At 44.7% G+C, this 27,844-nt stretch overlaps 1 protein-coding gene across 2 annotated transcripts in view; it reads left to right on the top strand.

Moving 5' to 3' along the window:
* Window positions 1-27,844, top strand: part of ME3 (malic enzyme 3) — a 1,085,505-nt gene that overhangs the window by 1,043,576 nt on the left and 14,085 nt on the right. For both annotated transcript variants that reach the window (XM_050755844.1, XM_050755845.1), the window contains one exon: window positions 18,634-18,743. In XM_050755844.1, coding sequence (XP_050611801.1) covers window positions 18,634-18,743 — 110 coding nt within the window. The remainder of the gene's footprint in view (window positions 1-18,633; window positions 18,744-27,844) is intronic.

The following is a 27,844-nucleotide window of genomic DNA, read 5'->3' as shown; positions in this document are numbered from 1 at the left end:
GCTCACCACCTGGGGATATGATTCAATGACACTAGCTGGCTATTTCCTTTTCATTTTCTCTTAGCAGCCTGATTTTATCGCTTGGTATCAAGAATAGGAACAAAATCATTCCCAGACCTGAAGCTTTTAGATTGTGGCAGAAGAGATGAAGGAATATAAGGGTCTTATGGTGGCAGGGAGTGGGGATCTGATTTCTCTTAATGAATAACTACCAATAATAACAATAATAACCCTTATTTATTTAATTGTTTACCATAAGCAGACACTAATATAAGCACTTCACACAATATTAACTTGTCTAATTCTCACAACAACTGTATGAGATGGGTACTATTATTCGCTTTATTTTAAGAGATGAAGAAACTGAAGTTTACAAAGAACAAGTACCTCATCTAAGAAAGGGGACTCTAATTAAGACCCTACCCACTAACTGCAGTTGTTAAAAGCATGAATTCTAGAGCTAGACTGCCTGAGTTCCAACCTTTTATTAACAAGCTACTTACTCACACTTCTCAACAAGCGACTTAATTCATCTGTGCCTCAGTTTCCTCCTCTCTAAAATGCATTTTTAAGACTGGTAGAGCATTTATGATGGATAAATGAGGCCATCCATGTAAAATGTTTAACATACACCTGAGTGATAGTAAAAAAATCATGTTTGCTATTATTATTAATTTAGGCAGTTTCCAAAGCCACCCTCCTTTAGGCAGCGCTTCAGTGTGCCCACATTCCTGCATTCATGTTTGAGTTAATATATCCATTCACATGTCTACCACTGCTGTCCGCAATCCCTCACCCATCCCTCCCCTTCCTTCCAATATTACTTTCTTCTCTTCCCCAGTGCTAAACCTAGGAAGGAAAAAACAAAAACAAAAACAAAACAGCCCTAGGTGTGATCCATTTCCATTTTAGATCCCTGGTATGTGCAATTAGTAAATGCTTGGTCTTCATCCTCACCCCCAACATACACCTATTCAGTTTGGTTCTCCCTCCTCCAGTGGACGGTGTTGTGTAGAGTCATGTGTACATAGAGGTGAGCAGTATGGTCCGTGTGTTCCTGGGGTTGAGGTGTTCTTATATTGTTTGGCAGCTGTTTGAAGCTGTGTGTTACTTGGGCCTTTCAAACTCACCACTCAGAGGGAGTCACCCCCTCAAGTAACCAAACATCTTTTCATGAGACACATTTCTCAGTATAGAAATGAGAAACAGAAGCTTGCCCAACAGAAAGCTGCAAAATTGCTCTGAGATCACCTACTAATACTGACCTATTCAGAGGCTCCGCATATAGCAGCCTTGTACTTTGCCCTCAGAGCTGGAAGGATGCCTTTGATGGCTCCAACTCCCACCCCTCTTCCTGCTGCTCCTTAAACGTGTTGTCTTTGTTATAGTGGCAGAGGCTTCGTGCTTGCTATTTCCCCAGCCTTGAATGTCCTTTCATTTTCAGGGTTGTTTCCGTCTCATCATTCAGGCCTGCAGCTATCTCCACAGCAGGCAAGGTCAAGTGTGGAAGTCCGTACAAGACAGGATGTTAGAACCAAGTGTCCTGCCAAAAGCTTAGCTGAGACTCTGTAGCTCCAAGCTTCTCCTGTTGGTTTTAACACAACGGACGCAAAGAAAAACCCCTAGGCATATAGCATCCAGACTACAAAGGAAGTTTGAGGATTTTATTTTAATTTTAAAAGATTGTGAAAAGCTGTTAGCTCTAAGCCCTGACTGCAATGTTTCACAGGGGTGTTCACATTCTGAGTCCCTCTCAGCATAGAGGGTCACTGCTCAGTTTTCTTTATATATATACTAAAAATTAGGAATGCCTTCTGTGGTTCAATCTGTATCTTAGCATTCTCATTTTCCCACTGGATTCAGCCTAGGACTTGAATCTCGCATTCTTGGAATATCTGAGCAAGAAACAATCCACTCATTTGGTTCAGTTTCCTCACTTTTTAGATGAGGAAACTGAGACTCAAAGAGAACATTATTTCCCCAAGGCCAGATAATGAGAAAAGCTGTGGGAAATTAAGGAAAACCTATCCAATTATGTGCCCTCCTTCACGTAATTCGTGAAATTTCCTCCAAATTTTCATTCAGACTATATTTATCATGTGCCTTCCCTGTGCCCCACAATGTGGCCAATACAAATGTATTAGTTCCTTCTCACATTATTATAAAGAAATACCTGAGACTGGGTAATTTACAAAGAAAAGAGGTGTAATTGGCTCATGGTTCTGCAGGCTTTACAGGAAGCATGGTGCCAACATCTGCTCAGCTTCTAGGGAGGCCTCAGGAAGCTTACAATAATGGCAGAAGGCAAAGCGGGAGAAGGTATATCACATGGTGAAAACAGAAACAGGAGAGCGAGGGGGGAGGTACTATGCGCTTTTGAACAACCAGATCTCATGACAACTCACTATCACGAGGACAGTACCCAGAGGGATGGTGCTAAACCATTCATGAGAACTCTGCCCCCATAATCCAATCACTTCCCCGCAGGCCCCAACTCCAACATTGGGAATTACATTTCAATATGAGAGTTGGGTGGCAACACAAATCCAAACTCTATCAACAAAGAAAAGACTTGTCCTGAAGAATTCAATTTTCCCTGTGATTATAACATGGACACATAAAGTCACCAGAAAAATAATTTAAGACCACATTCAGTTATTTGTTTTCCTATTTATTCACGTATTCATCCATCCATTTATTCACTCATTTATTGAACATGGCAGGAAGTCAGAAATAGACTTTGCTGTCAAGGAATTTATAAACTACAAGGGAAATTCCCAAATAATTACTGCTGGGTTTGCATAGATTTAATGTGTATGCAGCCAATGGTCCTGCCTGCAGTGTTAATCAAGGCTGATAAAGGGCATAAGGTGGTCAAAAGATCTGAGACATTTACTTGGACTTTAAAAGTCATGACTTTATTCCCAGGAAAGCACTAGCAACTGAACAGAACACTCAGAGTGGGCCTCATTAATCAAAGAACCTTCATGGAGGACACCCGTGGCCTCATGCCAACCTGATATGCACAATCTAAGGACAAATATGGGCTGACATAAATGCTGAAGCCCCCAAGCCAGCCAGTGGGTTGGTGGCCAAGAAAAGTGCATGGGCTTTATAAGCAGGAGGTTGAGGAGTGAGTTGCCATGCCCTAGAGGAAAACCTCTGTGCTGCCACTGACCTTTGGGAGGTTGAGAGGTCAGCAGGTCAGCCACCATCCCCTCCCCAGCACTGAGATTTCTGGCGCCATTTGGTGTACTTGCCCCGGAACTCAGACAAACAGGGAAAATCAGGAGGAAAGCCAAGCTGTTCCTGAGTGTTTTCTGTCTGGCCAGGACTTGCCGTCAGAGCCGTGACTGAGGAATGGCCACATTATCCCGGGACTTTTCCTTAGAAGTTACTGCTTCCTGTGACTATGTTGCGAGTCAATGGGAGTTTTCCCCCTTAGGCCAGAATCCCAGTCACAGGAGCCCGCCAGTCTGGCTGCCAGACCCCAGCACACCAGGGAATCTCCCAGTCTGGGAGCTGGGAAGGGAAGGGCCTCCTCGGCAGTCCACCCTCACATCGTGGGCTGAAATCCCTTCCACGACTTCCGTGCCAAGTGGAGCTCCGGTGACCATGGACTCACCTCCAGTGACCAGCAATCTCTTTCCAACCAGTGTTTGAAATCTCTGCCTTATATGGCACTGGAATCTGTGTCCTTCTGACTTCCACCCATTGGCTCTGCTTTTGCCTCAAAGCCATACAAAATCAATCTGCTTAAGTCCTTGTCCACAGACGGTCGTTCCTACGATTGAAGATAACCATTATGCCAAATTCCACTTGCCCTTCTCAGGCTCCGTATTCCCTCTTTCTCCAATCCACGGTATCCAGTTTTTTCACCCATGGAATAGATTCCCTGTCATCCTTGTGAATCCCTCCCCAAACCCTGACCCCCTCTTCTCATTCCCACCCCCAGTAGAATAAGTCACTCCTCACGAAAGTCTGTGGCAGAGTTGTGCAGTGATGGCCTTTTATCTGTCCTATGGTATCTGACTGTGTCTTCTTCCCATTCTAACTGCGCTCTAGCCCCCACCTCCTCCCAGCTCCTCAGGATCTCGCCAGCCCTGTCATCTCTCATCTTCCCTCCATCCTGACTCCTGTATCTCATATGTACACCTCCCATTCCCAAAATAAATTCACCTTTCAGTCCCACTTCCCCCAATGGCTGTCACCCTACGTACTTCACAGCCAAGCTTCTTGAAATTTGTGATGACTGACCTTTCCTCCCCTTCCATTTTCAGTTTAACCCCATACCAGACGGTTTCCTCCCTTCCACTGCACCAAAAGTGGTCTGTGAAGATCACCAATGATCCTCTAAACAATGACTCCAATGGACACTTTGTGGTCCCTGTTTCACTTGACATCTTGGCAGTATTTGATGCTCCTGACCACGGCCCATTGTGTGGCTGTGGTAGCAGCTGCTGTGTAGGCCCAACCTGCTCGCTCTCCATGGCTGGACTTTCTTCCACTGCCTCTCTCTGCTCCATGGATGCAGGGTGTCCCGGGGTTGTGTCCTTGCCCTGCTCCCTGCTCCATGCACAGGTGCTGCCTGAGAACCCTCATCCAATGCCATGGCTTCAACTGCTCACAGTGCCCTGAGCTGCCTATTGCCCTCCCCTGACCTCATGTATAGCCCAGTGCTTCATGAACATGTTCATTAGGACATTCCACAGAACCTGGGACTCTTCATGTGCCAACCCCGCCTTATTGAGTAAGTTTGCCTTTCTTTCCCTATCCCCAACCTTGATAAGTAAAGGACTCCATCCTCTATCCTCCGCCCTTCCTGGGCTCCTCCTTCTCATTCATCTCCACATCTGGCCTATTATTAAATCCTGTCCTTAATAATCATTGCGTCTGTGGACTCAGTGCCTACAGTATGCAGGATTTTTATATACATTATCTTATTTAATTTGCACAACAGGACTGCAAGAGAGGTATTATTAACCCACTATTATCAGTGAAGACTGCAATTTGTATCAAGTACCTTTCCTTAGGTCATGCATTTAGTAAGTGATGGAGCCACGCCTGTTTGATCTCAAAGCTCTCTATGCTCTGCCACACTCTGCCTTTCCTCCAGGCAACTCTTTTCAATTCCTTAACATCTTTTACGCAGCTGCTTCTCTGCCTACGTGTCCACATTGCCTTACATTAATACCAGGACTTCAAAATCTCTCACTGCAGTTCCATGCCTCCTTGTCTCCAGTCTGTCCTCCCAGCTGTCCATCCCATCATCCACTCTGCTGCCAGAATGAACTCCCTAAAACACACGCCACCTTCCTGCCTAAAGCCCTCAGTCGGTCCCCCTTGCCCTCCAGATTGCTTAGGCTCTTTACATGGACATGGAAAGGGGTGGCTCCTGGATTCCACCAAGGCTCATCTCTCCCCATCTTCAGCTTCCTCTGGCAAGATCCAACTCTGTATTTTCCTGCACCTCCAGAAAGGCACCATAGTCAGTCCTCTTGCATATGCTGTTCCCTCTCCTTGAGATGCCGTTCTCCCTCCTTCCATCCCCACCCATTCACAGTCTGTCTGGGAACCTCTGCTCTTCCTTCAAGCCCCACCTCCTAATCTCCTGCCCTGTGAAGCCCTCACTGCCTCTCCCCACTGCAGAGTTGCCTGCCCTCTTTGAGGATTCCCATGTACCTGGCACATAGCTTTATTATTACTGCTGCCACAGAGTATTGCAACTGCTTTTTTGTTTTCTTGTGTCCCCATTCAACTGTGAAATCTGTGAGGTTTTAGCGAGTAGTACAGTCCCTTGTTCATAGTGGACACTTTGAAATGTTTGTTTTGTTTTGCTTTGTTTTTCTAAGAGATGGGTCTCACTAGGTTACCCAGGCTGGCCTTGAACTTCTGGGCTCAAATGGTCTTTCCACCTTAGCCTCTTGAGTAGCAGGGATGTCTGGTATGTGGCACCACATCAAGCATAATGTTTGTTGAGGGTGCGTACAAGATGGCCAAATAGGAACAGCTCCAGCCTCCAGCTCCCAGTGTGAGTGACACAGAAGACGGGTGATTTCTGCATTTTCAACTGAGGTACTGGGTTCAACTCACTGGGGAGTGCTGGACAATCGGTGCTGGTCACCTGGTGCAGCCCGACCAGCAAGAGCTGAAGCAGGGCGAGGCATCGCCTCACCTGGGAAGCTCAAGGAGGAAGGGAATCCCTTTTCCTAGCCAAGGGAAACTGAGACACACAACACCTGGAAAATCGGGTAACTTCCACCCTAATACTGCACTTTACCAAGGGTCTTAGCAAACGGCACACTAGGAGATTATATCCCACACCTGGCCCGGAGGGTCCCACACCCACGGAGCCTCCCTCATTGCTAGCACAGCAGTCTGAGATCTAACTGCAAGGCGGCAGCGAGGCTGGGGGAGGGGCGCCCGCCATTGCTGAGGCTTAAGTGGGTAAACAAAGCCACCGGGAAGCTCAAATTGGGTGGAACCCACCACAGCTCAAGGAGGCTGGCCTGCCTCTGTAGACTCCTCCTCTGGGGACAGGGCATAGCTAAACAAAAAGCAGCAGAAACCTCAGCACACGTAAATGCTACTGTCTGATAGCTTTGAAGAGAGCAGTGGATCTCCCAGCATGGAGGTTGAGATCTGAGAATGGACAGACTGTCTGTTCAAGTGGGTCCCTGACCCCTGAGTAGCCTAACTGGGAGACATCCCCCACTAGGTGCAGACCGACACCTCACACCTCACATGGTGGGGTACACCCCTGAGACGAAGCTTCCAGAGCAAGAATCAGACAGCAACACTCACCGTGGAGCAATATTCTATCTTCTGCAGCCTCCGCTGCTGATACCCAGCCAAACAGAGTCTGGAGTGAACCTCAAGCAAACTCCAACAGACCTACAGCTGAGGGTCCTGACTGTTAGAAGGAAAACTAACAAACAGAAAGGACACACACACCAAAACCCCATTAGTACGTCACCATCATCAAAGACCAAAGGCAGATAAAACCATAAAGATGGGGAAAAAGCAGTGCAGAAAAGCTGGAAATTCAAAAAATCAGAGCACATCTCCCCCTCCAAAGGAACGCAGCTCATTGCCAGCAACGGAACAAAGCTGGACAGAGAATGACTTTGACGAGTTGAGAGAAGAAGGCTTCAGTCGATCAAACTTCTCAGAGCTAAAGGAGGAACTACGTAAACAACTCAAAGAAACTAAAAACCTTGAAAAAAGAATGGATGAATGGATAACTAGAATAATCAATGCAGAGAAGACCTTAAAAGAACTGATAGAGATGAGAATCATAACACGAGAAATACGTGACAAATGCACAAGCTTCAGTAACTGACCTGATCAACTGGAAGAAAGAGTATCAGCGATTGAAGATCAAATGAATGAAATGAAGTGAGAAGAGAAGTGTGAAGAAAAAAGAGTAAAAAGAAATGAACAAAGCCTCTAAGAAGTATGGGATTATGTGAAAAGACCAAATCTACATCTGATTGGTGTGCCTGAAAGTGATGGGGAAAATGGAACCAAGTTGGAAAACACTCTGTAGGATATCATCCAGGAGAACTTCTCCAACCTAGTAAGGCAAGCCAACATGCAAATTCAGGAAATACAGAGAATGCCACAAAGATACACTTCGAGAAGAGCAACTCCAAGACACATAATTGTCAGATTCACCAAAGTTGAAATGAAGGAAAAAATCTTAAGGGCAGCCAGAGAGAAAGGTCGGGTTACACACAAAGGGAAGCCCATCAGACTAACAGCAGATCTCTCGGCAGAAACTCTCCAAGCCAGAAGAGAGTGGAGGCCAATATTCAACATTCTTAAAGAAAAGAATTTTCAACCCAGAATTTCATATCCAGCCAAACTAAGTTTCATAAGTGAAGGAGAAATAAAATCCTTTACAGACAAGCAAATGCTTAGAGATTTTGTCACCACCAGGCCTGCCCTACAAGAGATCCTGAAGGAAGCACTAAACATGGAAAGGAACAACAGGTACCAGCCATTGCAAAAACATGCCAAAATGTAAAGTCCATCGATGCTAGGAAGAAACTACATCAACTAGCGAGCAAATCCAGCTAATATCATAATGACTAGTTAAAGTTCACACATAACAATATTAACCTTAAATGTAAATGGACTAAATGGTCCAATTAAAAGACACAGACTGGCAAATTGGATAAAGAGTCAAGACCCATCAGTTTGCTGTATTCAGGAGACCCACCTCACATGCAGAGACACACATAGGCTCAAAATAAAGGGATGAGGAAGATCTACCAAGCAAATGGAGAACAAAAAAAAAGCAGGGGTTGCAATCCTAGTCTCTGATAAAACAGACTTTAAACCATCAAAGATCAAAAGAGATGAAGAAGGCCATTACATAATGGTAAAGGGATCAGTTCATCAGGAAGAGCTAAGTATCCTAAATATATATGCACCCAATACAGAAGCACCTAGATTCATAAAGCAAGTCCTTAGAGACTTACAAAGAGACTTAGACTCCCATACAATAATAATGAGAGACTTTAACACCCCACTGTCAACATTATACAGATCAATGAGACAGAAAGTTAACAAGGATATCCAGGAATTGAACTCATCCCTGCAGCAAGCAGACCTAATAGACATCTACAGAACTCTCTACCCCAAATCAACAGAATATACATTCTTCTCAGCACCACATCGCACTTATTCCAAAATTGACCACATAGTTGGAAGCAAAACACTCCTCAGCAAATGTAAAAGAACAGAAATTATAACAAACTGTCTCTCAGACCACAGTGCAATTAAACTAGAACTCAGGACTAAGAAACTCAACCAAAACCGCTCAACTACATGGAAACTGAACAACCTGCTCCTGAGTGACTACTGGGTACATAATGAAATGAAGGCAGAAATAAAGATATTCTTTGAAACCAATGAGAACAGAGATACAACATACCAGAATCTCTGGGACACACTTAAAGCAGTGTGTAGAGGGAAATTTATAGCACTAAATGCCCACAAGAGAAAGCAGGAAAGATCTAAACTTGACACCCTAACATCACAATTAAAAGAACTAGAGAAGCAAGAGCAAACACATTCAAAAGCTAGCAGAAGGCAAGAAATAACCAAGATCAGAGCAGAACTGAAGGAGATAGAGACACAAAAAAACCCTCCAAAAAAATCAATGAATCCAGGAGCTGGTTTTTTGAAAAGATCAACAAAATTGATAGACTGCTAGCAAGACAAATAAAGAAGAAAAGAGAGAAAAATCAAATAGATGCAATAAAAAAATGATAAAGGGGATATCACCGACCCCACAGAAATACAAACTACCATCAGAGAATACTATAAACACCTCTACGCAAATAAACTAGAAAACCTAGAAGAAATGGATAATTTCCTGGACACTTACACTGTCCCAAGACTAAACCAGGAAGAAGTTGAATCCCTGAATAGACCAATAGCAGGCTCTGAAATTGAGGCAATAATTAATAGCCTACCAACCAAAAAAAGTCCAGGACCAGATGGATTCACAGCCGAATTCTACCAGAGGTACAAGGAGGAGTTGGTACCATTCCTTCTGAAACTATTCCAATCAATAGAAAAAGAGGGAATCCTCCCTAACTCATTTTACTAGGCCAACATCATCCTGATACCAAAGCCTGACAGAGATACAACAAAAAAAGAGAATTTTAGACCAATATCCCTGATGAACATCAATGCAAAAATCCTCAATAAAATACTGGCAAACCGAATCCAGCAACACATCAAAAAGCTTATCCACCATGATCAAGTGGGCTTCATCCCTGGGATGCAAGGCTGGTTCAACATATGCAAATCAATAAACGTAATCCAGCATATAAACAGAACCAGAGACAAATACCACATGATTATCTCAATAGATGCAGAAAAGGCCTTTGACAAAATTCAACAGCCCTTCATGCTAAAAACTCTCAATAAATTCAGTATTGATGGAACGTATCTCAAAATAATAAGAGCTATTTATGACAAACCCACAGTCAATATCATACTGAATGGGCAAAAACTGGAAGCATTCCCTTTGAAAACTGGCACAAGACAGGAATGCCCTCTCTCACCACTCCTATTCAACATAGTGTTGGAAGTTCTGACTAGGGCAATCAGGCAAGAGAAAGAAATAAAGGGTATTCAGTTAAGAAAAGAAGAAGTCAAACTGTCCCTGTTTGCAGATGACATGATTGTGTATTTAGAAAACCCCATTGTCTCAGCCCAAAATCTCCTTAAGCTGATAAGCAACTTCAGCAAGGTCTCAGGATACAAAATCAATGTGCAAAAATCACAAGCATTTGTATACACCAGTAACAGACAAACAGAGAGCCAAATCATGAATGAACTCCCATTCAAAATAGCTTCAAAGAGAATAAAATACCTAGGAATCCAACTTACAAGGGATGTAAAGGATCTCTTCAAGGAGAACTACAAACCACTGCTCAGTGAAATAAAAGAGGACACAAACAAATAGAAGAACATACCATGCTCATGGATAGGAAGAAACAATATTGTGAAAATGGTCATACTGCCCAAGGTAATTTATAGATTCAATGCCATTCCCATTGAGCTACCAATGACTTTCTTCACAGAATTGGAAAAAAACTGCTTTAAAGTTCATATGGAACCAAAACAGACCCTGCATTGCCAAGACAATCCTAAGCCAAAAGAACAAAGCTGGAGGCATCACGCTACCTGACTTCAAACTATACTACAAGTCTACAGTAACCAAAACAGCATGGTACTGATACCAAAACAGAGATATAGACCAATGGAACGAACAGAGTCCTCAGAAATAATACCACACATCTACAGCCATCTGATCTTTGACAAACCTGACAAAAACAAGAAATGGGGAAAGGATTCCCTATTTAATAAATGGTGCTGGGAAAATTGGCTAGCCATAAGTAGAAAGCTGAAACTGGATCCTTTCCTTACTCCTTATACGAAAATTAATTCAAGATGAATTAGAGGTTTAAATGTTAGAACTAAAACCATAAAAACCAGAAGAAAACCTAGGTAATACCATTCAGGACATAGGCATGGGAAAGGACTTCATGTCTAAAACACCAAAAGCAATGGCAACAAAAGCCAAAATTGACAAATGGTATCTAATTAAACTAAAGAGCTTCTGCACAGCAAAAGAAACTACCATCAGAGTGAACAGGCAACCTACAGAATGGGAGAAAATTTTTGCAATCTACTCATCTGACAAAGGGCTAATATCCAGAACCTATGAAGAACTCAAACAAATTTACAAGAAAAAAACAAACAACCCCATCAAAAAGTGGGCAAAGGATATGAACAGACACTTCTCAAAAGAAGACATTCATACAGCCAACAGACACTTGAAAAAATGCTCATCATCACTTGCCATCAGAGAAATGCAAATCAAAACCACAATGAGATACCATCTCACACCAGTTAGAATGGCAATTATTAAAAAATCAGGAAACAATAGGTGCTGGAGAGGATGTGGAGAAATAGGAGCACTTTTACACTGTTGGTGGGACTGTAAACTAGTTCAACCATTGTGGAAAACAGTGTGGTGATTCCTCAAGGATCTAGAACTAGAAATACCATTTGACCCAGCCATCCCATTACTGGGGATATACCCAAAGGATTATAAGTCATGCTGCTATAAAGACACATGCACATGTATGTTTATTGTGGCACTATTCACAATAGCAAAGACTTGGAATCAACCCAAATGTCCATCAATGACAGACTGGATTAAGAAAACATGGCACATATACACCATGGAATACTATGCAGCCATTAAAAAGGATGAGTTCGTGTCCTTTGCACGGACATGGATACAGCTAGAAACCATCATTCTCAGCAAACTGTCACAAGAACAGAAAACCAAATACCGCATGTTCTCACTCATAGGTGGGAATTAAACAATGAGATCACTTGGACACAGGAAGGGGAGCATCACACACTGGGTCCTATTGTGGGGAGGGGGTAGTGGGGACGGATAGCATTAGGAGATATACTTAATGTAAATGACGAGTTAATGGGTGCAGCACACCAACATGACACATGTATACATATGTAACAAACCTGCACATTGTGCACATGTACCCTAGAACTTAAAGTGTAATAAAAAATAAAATAAAATAAAACGTTTGTTGAATTGAATTTTTATTATGTCATACTTAGTATAGTTTCTGGCACAAAGAAGATAACTTGCCCAATACATTTCTTGAATTGAAACAGAAATGTCAATAAATAGTTGTAATACAATGTGACATATATTGTTACAGATGTGTCCAGAATATCGTGGGAGCCCAGAGAAGAGAAGAATTAGCACTATTTTAAGGGTGGGGAAAGAGATATGTCAAGGAAGCCTTCTTAGAAGAGGTTACAGTTTAAGATCTGGGCCTACATCTGTAATCCCAGCACTTTGGGAGGCCAAGGCGGGTGGATCATGAGGTCGAGAAATCAAGACCATCCTGGCCAACATGGTGAAATCCCGTCTGTACTAAAATTACAAAACTTAGCTGGGCATGGTGGTGTGCACCTGTAGTCCCAGCTACAGGAGACTGAGGCAGGAGAATTGCTTGATCCTGGGATGTGCCGGTTGCAGTGAGCCAAGATTGCGCCACTGCACTCCAGCCTGGTGACAGAGCAAGACTGTCTCAAAAAAAAAAAAAAAAAAAAAAAAAAAAAAAAAAAAAAAAAAAAAAAAAAAAAAAAAAAAAAAACTGGTTCTGGGCCTTACAGTTTAAGTAGGGGTTGGCCTGGACAAAAAGAGGCCTTCTAGGTGGAGAGAACCAGAAACTTGAGCAAAGACAGGGGACCGTGCAAGGGCCCACAGTGGTTAAGAAGCATCAAAATTTGCCTACAGTGTCAGCAGACCTGAGTAGGTGTTCAGCAATAGAGCTGAGGCCAAAGCAAACACCACCTAAGGAATTTGGATATAACCCCACAGGCAGTGGAAGCCCTCTTAGGATTTTCAGAAAATAAGTAGCCGACATAAACTTGTGTTTAGAAATATGTGGAAGATGGATTGGGGGAGGGGAAATAAACTTGAAGGAGATGAGATCAGTCACTGCAGGGTTCTGGACAGAAGCAGCAATGGCAGTAATCCTGGGGAGAGATGGCCTCGCCCTGAATCCACCCAGTCCCACCTGCACAAAGTTCTTCCTGCAGAGCCATGTCTCCCAAAGTGTGTTCCACCATAGATGGTGAGGATGGGATGCAATAGGGTAAGGTCTCTGGTCAAATAAGTGTTGAACATGTTGGGTTAAAAAGGTTTCTTACTGCAAGATTTCTCAGAGCTTTTAATATACATTGTATATACTATGTGTAACACACAGAGTTTTCCAAATTTACTTAACCACAGAACCTCTCTCTGTGACCATCTCAAGGGACTAGAGTTTAATGGAATATGTAAAATAGAAAAAAAAAAAGACCAAGAGTTTTAATGATTCTGTCAGATCTAGTTCCTGGAAGGAAATAAAAGAAGAAATAGTTTTCCACTGGGTGACAACTGATAATCTCACTGAACACTCTGCTGTGGAAGTCTTGCCTGTGAGATTTTTCTGCGGGGAGGGGAGCAGAATGGACTCCCATGGAAATACTAGAGGTAGCTTTTAGTCATTCTATTTAGAGGCAGGTTGAGCAAGTTCACCTGTTCCTCCCAGTCCCTCATGTTTGTTCAGGCCTGAAAGATGTCAGACCTAGGTGTTTGAAAAAATGGCAGGTCCTGACCTATGGAAAAGAGAAACTAGGTCTGCAGTCCCTGGAATGTTCTGCACCACCAACATCCCTCACTCTGCATTTGGTTCACACGTTGGGGAAAAGGGCAGAACAGCCACCTCAGACCCTCCTACCCATGGAAGGATGTGTCCCAGGTGGCAAGTGCTGGCACTGTTGGTCGTGGCCTGGGTATCATCACACTGTCACACACAGCTCACCAGGACTCCCAGGCACAGGTCACTGTTTGCTGGCTTCCCCTTGCCTGAGTGCTGAGGAAGAAAAGAAATCAAACATCCACTCATTAGCCTTGTGTCTCTAAGTGATCCCTGGCTTTGGAATGCCTTCCCTGGCTGCTCCAAGGCCGTTTCCCAGCTGAGCCCCCAGGGTTGGGAAGTCTGGGAAGCTATCTGTGTGGCTTGGGAAGGTGCCTCTTTCTCCATTGCAGGAATTCTCCACTGGAGAAGCATCAGTGTTCCTCGGCCCCTGCCAGGGTTGGAGGGTGAAGAGTTCAAAATTGCAAAACGGGGGCAGATGAGCAGGACCCTCTCTGGTACGGGGGAGCTTCTCACAGGACAGAAAGTCAGACAACAGGCTGCTGCCAGCACTAGAATTGGGAGGCTGCCCAGAGCCCTGAGTAGGGAGCTGAGAGCAGGACTTCTTGGGACGGGTCCTGCCTCTGTTCCACAGTATGACCTGGAGGGTGGCTGCCTCGCCCAGGTCACTCAGCTGGTCCGGTTTGTGTAAGCACGAAGGGCTCTAAGACACTGACCCCCCATATGTTCCTCACATGTTGCTCTCATAGAGAAATATCTGACCTCCCTGCTCTGGACTTGTAGGAATATCTGAGTGAAGCTTCTAGTATTCAATTCCAGTCCCAAATATTAAGTAGGTTGTGCTACTCCTCCAATGCTCTCAGACCAGCAAACTGAGACCCAGACAGAGAGAGGGGACTCAGCCAAGACCCCTGCGTTTTCTCTGTCTCCCTGGTCAATGTTTTCTTCACCACACCTGTGATCTTTCTCAGTGGAGAAAGAAATCCAGCTTTATTACCTATTTAGCTTTATTTTTTTAAGAACCTGTAAGGCTATTAAAATTAAACTGAGGCTGGTTCTTGAGTCAGATAGAACCAGATTTAAATTCCATCTCCACCACTTACCAAGCGCAATAGAGTAAATAGCCTGTGGGCAAATAATTTGCAATCTGTAGCTCTAGATGCCTTCTCTGGAAACAGCACCTCCATCATAAAGTGATGTGAAGATAAATTAAGATAATGTATGTAAAGAGCTCTGCATGATGCCCAGCAGGTAACAAACACTTGATAAAAGCTAGCTTTTTTTTTTTTTTATCGTTGTTGTTAGTATTTTAATGAATATGTAAGGCAATTGATAATTAACATTTAGATTAGTGTTACAGTGAAAGCTCATTACCTGTATTTGGATATACAGGGATGAACTGAAAAATGTTTTTTTATCCACTAAGCCATTTAAATTTCCACTTTGAAATTTTCTGTTCTTAATTGGTTTTTAATTAGTTTAAAGACTTGGCAGGCAAACTCCAAACACTAAGCTTCCACCAACTCCTTCATAGATCCACCCCTTCCTAAAACATTAAACTATAGTACAGATCATCATAGGTGCTCAATAAATGTTTTTGGATGCATGAATTTATGGATGGGTTAATGGATGGATGGATGGATGGATGGATGGATGGATGGATGGATGGATAAATGAATGATGGATGGATGGATGGATGGATGGATGGATGGATGGATGGATGGATGGTTGGATGATGATAGATGAATAGGTGGATGATGGTTGAATGGATGGTGCTAAGACAGTAGCACCATGAAGTAACCACCTTTGGCTCAGACTGGATAGTGGTCTGGTTTCATGAAAAGCCATAATGGAGAGTCTGAGGGACTAGAATAATATGGTGAAGGGCCTAGAGGTCTTGGTGCAGACAAACAGCAGGTGCAGTGGAAGGAAAGGACATAGAAGGAAAGGTTGTGGTCAGAGACTGAGATGGGATAGTGTGAAATCCTAGAGTAGGAGTAGTTCCTGGTGATAAAAGGTTCAGGAAGCAGCCAGGGGATGGGTACCTAAGACAGAGGAGTTCTGGGGGTCTTTAAATCCAGTGAGTTCTAGGAACTCTGAGTCCAGATTATTGGATGGGTGATTCACATGGTCTTTTATGCAATTCCAAGCTAGGATTAAAGTGACCTCAATTAATGAGGTTTTATTCTCTATTCCATCAAATTGCTCCATGGAAGGGAGGGGGGGTTTCTTATCTAAAACTGAATTAAATATAAATAATAATCATGCACTGAACAAAAGTATTTATTTATAATTGTTGCCTTATTTTTACCTCAGTGAGTGAATGGTGTTGTTGCTTAAAGGGGTGTGCGTGTATGTGTGTGTATGTGAGAGAGAGAGACACACACACACACACACATACACACACACACAGAGAGAGAGATTGAGAGAGAGAGAGAGAGAGAGAGACAAAACGTTCCATCACATTGTTTTGTTGTCTGACCTTTTCAGCGTTTTAGCTCCAGGCCAGTTGTGGGGCAATACTGGGAATCTTGTAGAAATTATATATAGCAAAATGTCACCAGCAACCAAAGACATTCTGTTCCTCCCCACCCAGTCCAAATACTTGAAATTCACAATAAATTTTGGCTTGGTGAGCATGGCATTATATTTGTGCATGGGAGGTTTTATTTATCATTTCTATTCATAGTGCAAGGAAAAGAGGGCTGGATGGTGGGTGGGGAGACACAGTGAGCCCCCCACCCGACCTCCATTAGCATTTATTCTGTGATTGTGAATAAGAATTGTGGCCAGAATGGCATTTGTGTTTAGCATTTTACGGTCTAAAAATTACCCTCAGGCTTCAGTTAGTAATACTGTATTGTATAGTCGAAATTTGCTAAGAAAGTAGATCTTGAGTTTTCTTACCACACACAAAATAGTAACTATGTGATGTGATGGATATGGTAATTAGCATGGTTGTGGTTATCATTTCACATTGTACACATATATTAAATCATCACATTGTATACCTTAAATATATGCAATTTGTATTTGTTAATTATGCCTCAGTAAAGCTGGAGGAAAACTTTACCCTCAGCTTTTAACCCTCACAACAGTTCACAGATGTTGGCCAGGCAGATATTGTTGTGCCCATTGACGGATGGGAAACTGAGGTAGAATAGAGAGGTGAAGTGACATGTGCAGGTAACTCAGTTGAATGTGGAGAGACAGGTCTGGCCTATGGCCTTCTGACCCACGCCCAGCACTCTAAGCACTGGGCTGTGGCAAGTCACTGCCCCTGTGCTTCCGCCCCTGTAATGTGAATCCATCTCCCAGTCCTTCCACCAACAGCCTTGACTAGCTAAGGTTCTGGAAGGACCATGACAGGAACAAATATTTGCCCACCCATTGGTATTTCTGCTGGATGGCGTAAGTCATGCACAAAATTATAAGGTTGGAAAAAATGTTTTGTGGGCCATTTCAGTGCTCCTCACGCCTTCATAGCCACCAACCTCATCAGAAAGATACCCCGAGAGCACAGGAAGCCCACCGAGCATGTGCCCCACCCACCCTCTCTAACAAGGTAATAAATCTTTCCACAGCTGGTCCCAAGCTGGTTCCAAGCCTATAAGTCACACTCAGTTGGAAGGGCAGGCCACTTCTACCTGTTACATGCCCTGACACCTCTTATGGATCAATCAGGACTTTTTTTTCTTGATGACATGACCTCAGATGCTGTTACTCAGTCACAAATTGACCCATGAGATGAAGCCTATTTTTATCCATGTATTAAGTAGTTTTTAATAATCCATACTACATTTGCTTCCAGAAAGACTAAGAAACACAAACAAAACTACCAAACACCAGGATCAAAGAGCAAGAATGGAGTAAAGGGGAAATCTGTGTGCAGAAGCCCAGGCTGAGGTGGCCTGTTGCAAATGAGCAAAAACTTCACTCTCAGCTTCCTTTCAGGCAATGTTAAAAGGAAAAATAGGTTACAAAACTCTAACGAGTCATTTTTAAGGGAAGGCCATAAAATCTAGGAGGCAATGCTAGCATGGATTTTAAATAAGGCATATCAAGCATCTTAATGGCCATTGTCTTCACCCACAAGGCATTGTTTCTCAGGGTTCTCTGGGCTCTCAGAATCAGAACCATCTGGGGTGTTTGTTCAAAATGCAGGTTCCTGACCCCATCCCACACTCACCGAGTGAGACTCTGTGAGATGGGCCTGGTGACCTGCTTTTTAAACAAGGTCAGTCACTGACTCTTCTACACCTGCAAGTTGGAGAACAATTTCACCAAGATGTTAGTAGATAACAGTGTCTTATTGTACTAGCCTTTCCTAACCATCTTTTCATCTTACCAGAGAACAATGCCTGGTGCCAGAGGAGTCTCTAGTGGAGGAACTCCAGGTGTCAGGGTCCAGCAAGAGAGATATTTGGAGGATGCAGGGGCTCCCCACCTACTTGTGGTGGGGAAGCTGGTCTGTCTGCATGCACTTGGATGTGGAGTGAGCTTTCTTCTGGGATCTCAGGTGGCCACAGGCTACAGAGAGGGCAGGCCCCTCCTTGGCCCTCTTGTCACTCCCAGGGCTGGCCATGGAAGCCATGGAAGCCACCAGCACAGCTTAGCTACAGTGATGCTGGCTTGGCTGGCCACCAAACCCAGGGTCCTACTCTCTCCCTTCACCATGCTCATCCATGATAGGGCAGGCAGAGCTCCAAGCCCAGGAGTCCAGTGGCAAAAACACAGATGAAGGAGCCATGCCACTTCCCACCCCCTGGCCTGCTCCTCCCCACCCCACGGTGCAAGCTGGGATCTGTCAGGGATCTGCCTCAGGGAGGCAATCATGGGTTCTTCCTCTCCCTCCACACAGGTTTGGAATAAATTGCCTCATCCAATTTGAAGACTTTGCAAATGCCAATGCCTTCCGCCTTCTCAACAAATACCGCAACAAGTACTGCATGTTCAATGATGATATCCAAGGTAGGTTTCCACCCCACCTGATGAAGCCACAGGGGACTAACTTATATTCTCAAACCTCACTGGGATGCCAAAGGGGTGGGGAAGGGCTGTCACCTCATAGCTGGTTTGCTGCCAGCAGCTGTTGAAGAAAGAACATTCAACTTAGATTCAACTCCTACTTGGCTAATTCTTAATTCTTTGAATTCAGTTTCCTTTTTTACAAAATAAAGATCATTACTACTTCAGAGGTAGGTAAGAATTATGTAATTTAATGTATGTAAGAAATTCTAAACAATACTGTAATTTACTAGCAAGTTAAATGTGAACCAGTCAATTCTCTGACCACAGTTTCATCATCTAGTCAATAGAGAGGATGATAACAACTGCCTTGAAAGAGCATGCTGAAAATTTACAAAGCTAATACTATAGAAAGTACTAACCCATAAAACTCATCAGACAAAGCATCAATCACCATAAAAATGGCCTTCCTCAACCATAATAACTTGCTTTTAGGCTTTCCAAATATAAGGCATGTCTCAGTCGGGAAGTCAGGACAATTCCTTCTCTGGTTTTGACTGAAGTGTTTGTTGCTCATAATGACCCTGAGAGAGACACTGACACCAGGAACCCAGAGCCTTCCAAAGTCAACATGAAGCAGCTTCTAGTTCAGGTTCCCTTTGGTCATCTATTCTGTGACCCAGAAATATCTGAAGGTGCTTGCTTCTTACTGTGGAGTTACCAGTGTCCGAAGCTGGAGTGGAAAGGGATTCATTTCACTTGATCTAGGAGTGCACAGGAAGGAGCATTGTGAGCTGTTCCTAGCATTTTGTAAAGTCCAAGAGAAACCTTGATGATTTTTTAACAAGTTTGCGAAGCAATCTTTTTAAACCAAAGATCCATGTCAGGTGGAAAGAATAAGTTGGCAAGAGACAGGTATTGGCCCTGGATTGTTAAAGGTTGGCCAACTTCTCATTTTACAGATGACTTCTCCAGAGGCCTGAAGAGGTCATAACTTTTCTTCAAGTGAGTCAGGGATAGATCTCAGAGAACTCAAACTCAGGTAATAAAAGCTAAGATTAATCGCTGAATGCTTATTGTATATCGGGCTCTGTTCTAAGCACTCTACACTTTTAAACCGATGAGACATTAGCATCTCTGTCTTATGAATGAAGACACTGAAACAGAAAAAGAGTAAGTAACTTTTATAGCCATTAAGCATAGAGTTGAGATTTGGGCCCAGGCATTCAGACTCTAAATTGCAGTCTATAACCATTCACCATGCCACTCCCAGGTCTTATATTATAAACTAAGTTGCCTTTTTTTCCCCATTATGGTCCATATTACAAAGTACAAGAAATGTGATAGATGATTTTTTGTATTTGTCATAAATTTTCAAGAGGCAAGATAGTACAGTTAGAACACACTATTAGAAAATTGAGTTTAAAATATATGACTTCAGTGCCTGAAGAGTGGGTATGCAGAGAGAGGGGAGAGACAAAAGGAGAAAGTTGGGACATGGCACTCCCTGCCAGCCTGTCTCCATTCTGTCTCTCCTTTACCCTGCTGTATAGACCTGGGACAGGCATTGGCTGAGCTAGGCCAGCCTCACCCACATAAGCCAGGACACAGCACAGATGGGACTGTGCAGTCCAGGAAGATGCGCTGGTAGAGGGAAGCATTTTCTCACTGCCCTCATTCACCTCAGTGTCAGACCAGCAGGTGGGAGTGTGCCTGTGGCCCTGAGGAAGCACCTGCCTGCTAGACCCTGACCGGCTCCCCAGCATGAATTCACCCATGAATCAGCAGAAGGACAGCCAGTCCCCTGAGCCCACTGGGCTGCCAAGGCCAGAGGGTGGAAGTGGAAAACAAGTCCATGCAGGCGGCACACCTGGTGCACAGCCTCCAGCTGTATAGACACACAGACAGCCACATGTGTATACATCCTCCTAAACACAGGCACAGGAACACAGCCAGGCCCTGCAGCCCCCCAGCCCCATCCGCCCCTGCACTGCTGCCAGAACGTGCCTCGGAGATGAAAGTATCAGTCACCATGCCACCCTCTCTTCATGAGAAAGTTTGCACCCCTTCAATGAAAATATAAGACTTCGGGATCTCTCCTCTGCTCTCTGCCCTTCCTTTTATTTTACTCCTCTCACCTCCTTACCTGCCATTTCTTTCTGTGTTTGAAAGCCCTGCTCGCCCTTTCCCATCATCTTTACCTGAGTAACTCCTACTCACCCTTAAAGACTCAGCTCCAGGGTTTCCTGCCCAGGGAAGGCCCATCAGTCTGATTTGGGTATCCCTCAGGTGTCCCCCTCTGTCAGTTCTCTTACCTCATTGCACCCCAAAAGCCTGTAATGCATTGTCTGCCTTCCCAGAAGATAATAAGCTTCTGGAGGCAGGAACAATTGCCTTATCCATTCTTGTTCCCCAACTCCCAGCACTGCGCTTGCTACATGATAGACACCTAATAAATGTTTAAAGAATATACGAATGATGTCTACACACACAAACTGACATCCTCATAAGCACACTCACCTGTTCATGTGGGTGTGTCTACACTGGACGCCTGCCCCTGCAGCCTCTCTGTCGTCCAGGTCATCATTCATGTACAGCTGACCCTTGAACAAGGTGATGGTTACAGGTGCCAACACTCCACACAGTCAAAAATATGCATAACTTTTGCCTCTCCAGAAACTTAGCTACTAAGAGCCTACTGTTGACCAGAAGCCTTACTAATAACATAAAAATAGTGGACTAACACATAAATAGACTAGTATCTACCCCTATTTTATGTGTGCATGACATACGTCTTAATTTTTTTGATATTTCTAGGCTACACAGTTCATCTGTGAGTTTTTTCAAATTGTTAGAAACCTCCAAAATTTTAAAAAATATATGTATTGAAAAAATCTGCATGTAAGTGGACTCACGCAGCTCAACCCCATGTTGTTCAAGGACTGATTGTGCTCACACATAAATGCACCTCTGCACGTGCTCATACATATTCCCATGTGTAACCCCACATGCAGTCACAGGGAGCTGTTTGTTTTTAATTAAATCAGTTCATTTGTTTACATTCATTGGTTTTTGCGTCTTGCCTCTACAGTCAATTTTGCTCCCAGGCAAAACCAAGTGGGATAGTTTTCTGGGTCCCAGAGCAAAGAGAAGAGGGATTTACTATTCTTTTCTCAGAAATTCAAGACTAAAGCCATCAATCTAGAACTCATGAGGACAGCTGGCAAATAGTGCTGGAATGGCAGGAGCCCTATAAGAACCAGCCTTTGATCAGCTCAGCCTGATGTTTAGGTGTGACCATATCATTAACAACCATGAAGAGGTGGGCATGGGCATGCACCACCCAGATCCTCCTTCAAGGAAAGACTTATTGCCCATCTGACAGCAGGCTGTCAGCACAATCTGCAGAGCCTCAGAGAGAGAGAGCCACCTCGCCACCCCACCAGGAGCTGGCCTCACCAGTGATGACGGAATATAAAGGCTTAACTATTTTAGCCCAGTGCAGGACAACTCAAGCTCCCCATGGAGTTGACTGAGACTTTGGGGCCTGCATCCCAGCTCAACTTCCCCTCAACCCATTCTGCTTCCTTCCCTTCCTTCCCACAAGGGCAATTCCTAAAAACATCCTGAACACTCCAGTATATCTCAGAATCTGCGTCCAGGGGACCCAAACTGTACCAAGTAACATTTTGCATGCACATAGAACTTTAGGTTGAAATTCTTTTCATCCTCACTATCTTACAAGTGCCTGGCAACATCTCCCCCTCCCTCACTGGGGGACAAACACAGCTGTCCCATGTCACTAATGAGGAAACTGAAGCCTGGGGGTTAAAGGTTGCTCACGGCCACACAGTCAGACAGACACAAAGCTGGAACTGGAACCCCATTATGTCTGACTTGGAATTCTCCACTCTCTCCATGGCATCAGGCTGCCTGTTGCTCCTGCACGTGTGAGGTGGTCGAGGGTATCTTCTCGTTAAGGATGAAATTCCAGACCCTGCTGGAACAGTGCGGGTGTTGCTGCTCCCTGGCATCCTGCTGCTCTCATCCTGTCCTCCCCATCGTTACCATTCCTTCCTCTAACTCCTACAGAATGCAGACCTGAAGATGAGGCCCACGGTCCCAAGCTGGTTAGGGATGAGTCCAGACCAGAAGCCTGTAATGTGTGTTCTCATTGTTAAATGGACAATGAGAAGACTAGTAAGGAATTCCAGTACTAATGAGCCAACACGGAAGATACAGCCCATGCTGGAATTGTCCCCCTTTATCTCCAAATACAAAGTAAGGAGCAATGCCACTTAAGACTACAAGCCATGCTCATAATGGGAGAGGAGCACCTCCATGCACAGAACCACAGAAAGTTGGGAGTGAAGGGGCGAGAGAGAGTGTGGGAGGGAGGAGGAAGCAATGCAGAATCACAGTTGTAAACAGAAACCAAATCACACCGCACGTGGGAGCTGGAGACAGATTCTCAGAATCTTCTTGGGAACCACACATGGAGGGGGCTGGAACCGAGCGACCCACATGAAAATGAGACTAGGGTCATGCTACCTACTCTGACACCAGCCTAGCCTTACATCCTCAGTGGATAGATAGAATTAAATCCTCGAAAGCTCCACCCTACTGACCTCCCAGAGGGCAGGGCCACGCCTGGTGCAGATCAGGAGCCCAGGGCACATTATTTGACTGTCTCCCAACCAGTCCCACTGTACCATGTGCTCAGAATCACTGACCCCACAGGGCTGGGCCTCTGGAGCCCCAGCACTTGAAGGAAAGAGAGATCGCCAGGGCTTCTGATCATCTTTGCCTCCCGCCCCAGCTCAGACCCACATAAAGCCTCGGCCCAGGCCCAGGCTGGTCCTTGGTGATCAGAGCCGCCAATGCACTGACTTGTTGCTGGCAGCCTCTCAGGAATTTTGGAAAAGGCGGAGGCTCAGGTGACTTTTGTTGTTTCAGCTGGGACCAGAGAAGCATCTCTGCTTTTAGGGAGGAAAGAAAGGCCTAGAAGGGGAAAGGAAGTGGGAATGCTCACGCTGGGGACAAGGGAAGGAAGAAGAGCCACACAAAGGGCCAGGTCCAGGGTGCTGCTGGCCCAGTTTCTGTGGGTCTCTGGCCTCCACGTGCAAGCTGACCACACAGCATGGCTGGAGCCAGGAAAGCCCCACTGGCTCATTAGCTCTGCAGCATCCTCCACCTGGCCAGCCTTCACTGGACCTGCCTTGCCCACCAATCCTGCTAAATCTCCAGGCCAGACAGCACATCAAGGTTCCTGTGTGTTATGTTAGGCTAGTAGCACCCCCTGTGAGCCCAATGCTTAACAATCAGGCACTGCACCAAGACAAGCCTAGGTCTGAATCCCCATTTTCCTGTTTTGTGGCTTTGGCCAAGTGGCTGAAATTCTCAGTACCTTCCTTTCCTTATCTGTAAAATGGACTTAACAGTTTTAACAGCCATAACTGCTCATCAGCTAGTACCACCAGAATGGTCAGGGTGCTTTTATAAGGCCAGCATCTGTTATGGTTGGTTGTAGTATATGCCAATTCCTTGATAAGTATTTCCAGCACCCATTTATGGCACTGAATTGTTGTAAGGATTGCAGTGATGTATAGGTAGGGACAGGCACGTAGCAGTACTCAGTTCATGGTACCTATTACTAAAATCTCTGATGCTTAGTAGGCTCCTGACACATAGATATGGGAGGGAAGAAGGAAAGAGGAGACTTAAGGCAGAGAATTTGGTGGAGGTGAGGAGAGGGCCACATGTGAGCACAGGACTGGGGAACTCTGGGGAGAAGAGAGGCCACCTCACTTTTCTCCCCTTTTCCCCATATACCCTATTATTCCAGACCATTGTATTAGTCACTCTTCTGTGAGTTTTCTGCCAACTCCATGATTTTGAATGTGCTGGTCCCTCTGCCTAGAATTCTCTTTCTGTTCTTCACTACTTTCTGTTTGTCCCTAAAGGCTCATTTCACTTTCCCCAGGATAATGCACCCAGCGCTAAGCCACAGACTCTAAATGATCCCACCCTTCCCCAGGATCTGGGAGTGACACTGGATGGTGGTCACCCACTTTACAGAATGCTTCAAAGTTCCCCAGGGAGAGGAGTGGGGCTCTTAGCCAAGAAATGCAAAATACATCCCTGGAAGATGATGACCTTGTTGGAGCGGGAAGGTGTGGGGGACTTTGCATAGGCTTCAGATGCCACAATAAGGAAGAGGCAGACAGGCAGGAATGGCTCATCTCTGAAGACTTCGTGCAGCTCGTTTTTCTTGTTTACAAGATGCCAGGGATTATTTCCAGCTGTCGGGGGTCACCTGCCCTCTCTGTCACCCACCACCACCACTACACACACTGAGTAGCAGTTCTAGGCCTTTCCTTGATTTCTCCCCCTGCAGTGAAACTTCTCCTGGTCTCTTTAACCTTTTCTCTCCCCTGTTCCCAAAGCCTGCCTTTTCACTAAGTCCTGTGTTCTGAGGCTGTTCTTCACTTCCAGGGCTGTCCCTAGTCCTGAAATTCATGTGGATCTCCTGTATCTGGCTCCTCCGAGACCTCCCCTGTTAGCTGCTGCAACAGTCAAAACTTCAGAGAAGTCAAGAAGATGATCATTATTCCTTCGGGTTCCTTCCAAATTGTGGCAAAATACGCCTAACCCTACCTTCTCCATGGGCCAGGGAACTGCCCTCTAGAGAGTCCAGGAGCTCCAGAAAATTCCCTTATGACACAGAAATTGCAGAGAAGTAGTCTAGAAGGCCTTTGCTTGGTGTCCAATAAAGGGGAACCTGAATTTTTGGAACACTTGTGCTGGCAACTCCTTGAGAGTTTTATTTGAGAACAAGACTTTTATTTGTCTTTATTTATTCAAAGCCTAGTCCAGAGAAGGCCCAGAACAAACACTCAGCACATACTAATGAATACATGAATGGCAGTAGCTACCGTAGAAATGTAATTCTTATGGATCGTGGAAGCAGGTGTGGCCTCATAGCAGAGGTTGTTCTGTCCCAATAGGAACCCAGACCTCCAAAGCCACCGTGGCCAGACCCTGACAGAGCCTAACTCTATCCTTCTTGCTGCCTGGGTCAGAAGTCTTCCCTTATCTGATAAAGAGTAAATTCTTTCCTCCAATAATCTGTTGTTCAGCATGGAAACTCCTTTAACGTTGTCAAATCTGACTACTAAAAGCAGAAACTACATTTTCAGCATGTCCTTTTGTGCTATTTCCTGAACCTACAACCTCAAGTACTCAGTTGGCAGGAAATGTAATTATAGAAAGCTCCCTCTGAAAAGAAAACTTTTTCTTTCATCATGAATAGGAACAACCAGTCACACTTTCAGCTGCCCATGGCATTTATGGGCACAAGCCATGTTCCAGCATATCCCTGGACCCATGGGCTTCTCAAAGTGCTTACCTTGAAACAGCTAAGTAGCTTCCTCTCCAGTTTTAAATCCCTAGTGCATAGCCCAAGAGCACCCCAAAAATGCAGATAACTTTATTTGCCAAACTTTGTAATTTGGAGCTTAAGAACCACTGTTTCTCCTCTTGAGTTCTAACCTGTAGTTAGAACAGCTTGCTACCTCAGAGGGTGGCCTCAGAGCAGGATGCCAGGGAGGAGAGCAGGGAGAAGTAGCCAGTGAGGTACCCAATGAGTGTGGGGTTCCAGAAGCCAAGTGCAGAAATAGTTCCCCAAAGGAAAGAATGGGCAACAGTACCAAATGCTGCTAAGAGGTCAAGAAAGAGGAAGGCTGAGAATTGATTACTGAATTTGGTCACCTGGAGGTACTTGGGGACCCTGACAAGAGGTGGGTCAGTCATTTGATTGGACTGGGTTTCATGGGGACCAAGGAGGAAGGAACTAGATGTAGTTAATATATTCAGCTATAAAGAGTTTGGCTATAAAGGAGAGTGAGAAATAGGGTGGGACACATAGGGCCAAGGGAGGGCTTTTTAAAGATGGAAGTTTTACAGTGTATTTGTATGCTGATGAGAATGATACAGTAGAGAGGGCAAAATTGAATATGCAGGCAATAGGAGTGGGAATAACAGGAAAAGTAGGCAAGAATGATGGGATCCAGTAGACAAGTGGTGCTTTAGCTAGGAGCAGGGAGGCATCGATGGTAATGGGGAAAGGCAAGTACGTGGACATGGAGGCAGTGGGCCTGAAGACTTGGTGATGATAGAATTCAGAAGTTCTGTCCTGATTAGTTCTATTTCCTTTGAGCCTCACTCTCCACTTTTAAGGGCAAAAAATAGGAGCACAGTAGTCCCTACTTCATGGAGTTGTTGGGAAGATTAATTGAGCCAATGCTGTGCTGGTAAGCACACAGCACAGAGCCAAGGCCACAGTAAGAGTGATCAATAAATGGCAGCTGACCTTGCATCCTTTTATTGTAATGTGTGACTGTTTCCCATCAGATTTCCCATTGTTTTGAGTTCCCCTCCCCTTCCAGAGGTACAGCTGAATGTTGACATCTACTGCCTAAGTTCACTTCCCTCTGCCTCTGCTAACACCCTGCTCCGTCCTTCCCCAGAGAAACCCCATAACACCTCTCCTGCTGCCTTCAACTATAGTCAGGAAGGGCTGTCCGAGCAGCAGAGATGGTGAAGGGATGGAAGCAAACCTAGGAAGGAAACCCCCAGGTCTCCCTGCTTTGGGTGACTGACAGGGCCAAGCCACCTTTCTCTGTCAGTTTCCTCATTTGTACAGCTGTTAAATGCCATTATCTCCAATCTCCATCCAGCACTGAATTTCTGTGAGTAGGCCCAGTTATTCAACCTGCAAATAACCCCAGAAGACAGTTGACATCCAAAAAGAAAAAGACCCATCCAGAGTGTAGTGTCTGGGGGATCATCTCTGATGAAATACCTTTGGCGCCATCTGGTGGCAAATGCTTTGCGCAACGCCTCCTTTCAGGGAGGCAAAAGGCTGTCCTGAAAACAGACTCGGAAGAGCAGAAAACTCCCTCTAACCAATGGCAGGAAACTAGTACCTCACCTAGAGAGGCCATCTAGTTCAGTGCATCTCAAACTTGAATGGCATACACATCATCTGGAGATCTTTTCGAATACAAATTCTGACTCCGTAAGAACTGAAATGAAAGAGGGTT

This window comes from Macaca thibetana, chromosome 14 (genome assembly GCF_024542745.1).
Source record: "Macaca thibetana thibetana isolate TM-01 chromosome 14, ASM2454274v1, whole genome shotgun sequence".
NCBI lineage: Eukaryota > Metazoa > Chordata > Mammalia > Primates > Cercopithecidae > Macaca > Macaca thibetana.
The sequence above is the reverse complement of the archived record's forward strand: the minus strand, read 5'-3'. Positions and strand labels throughout refer to the sequence as shown.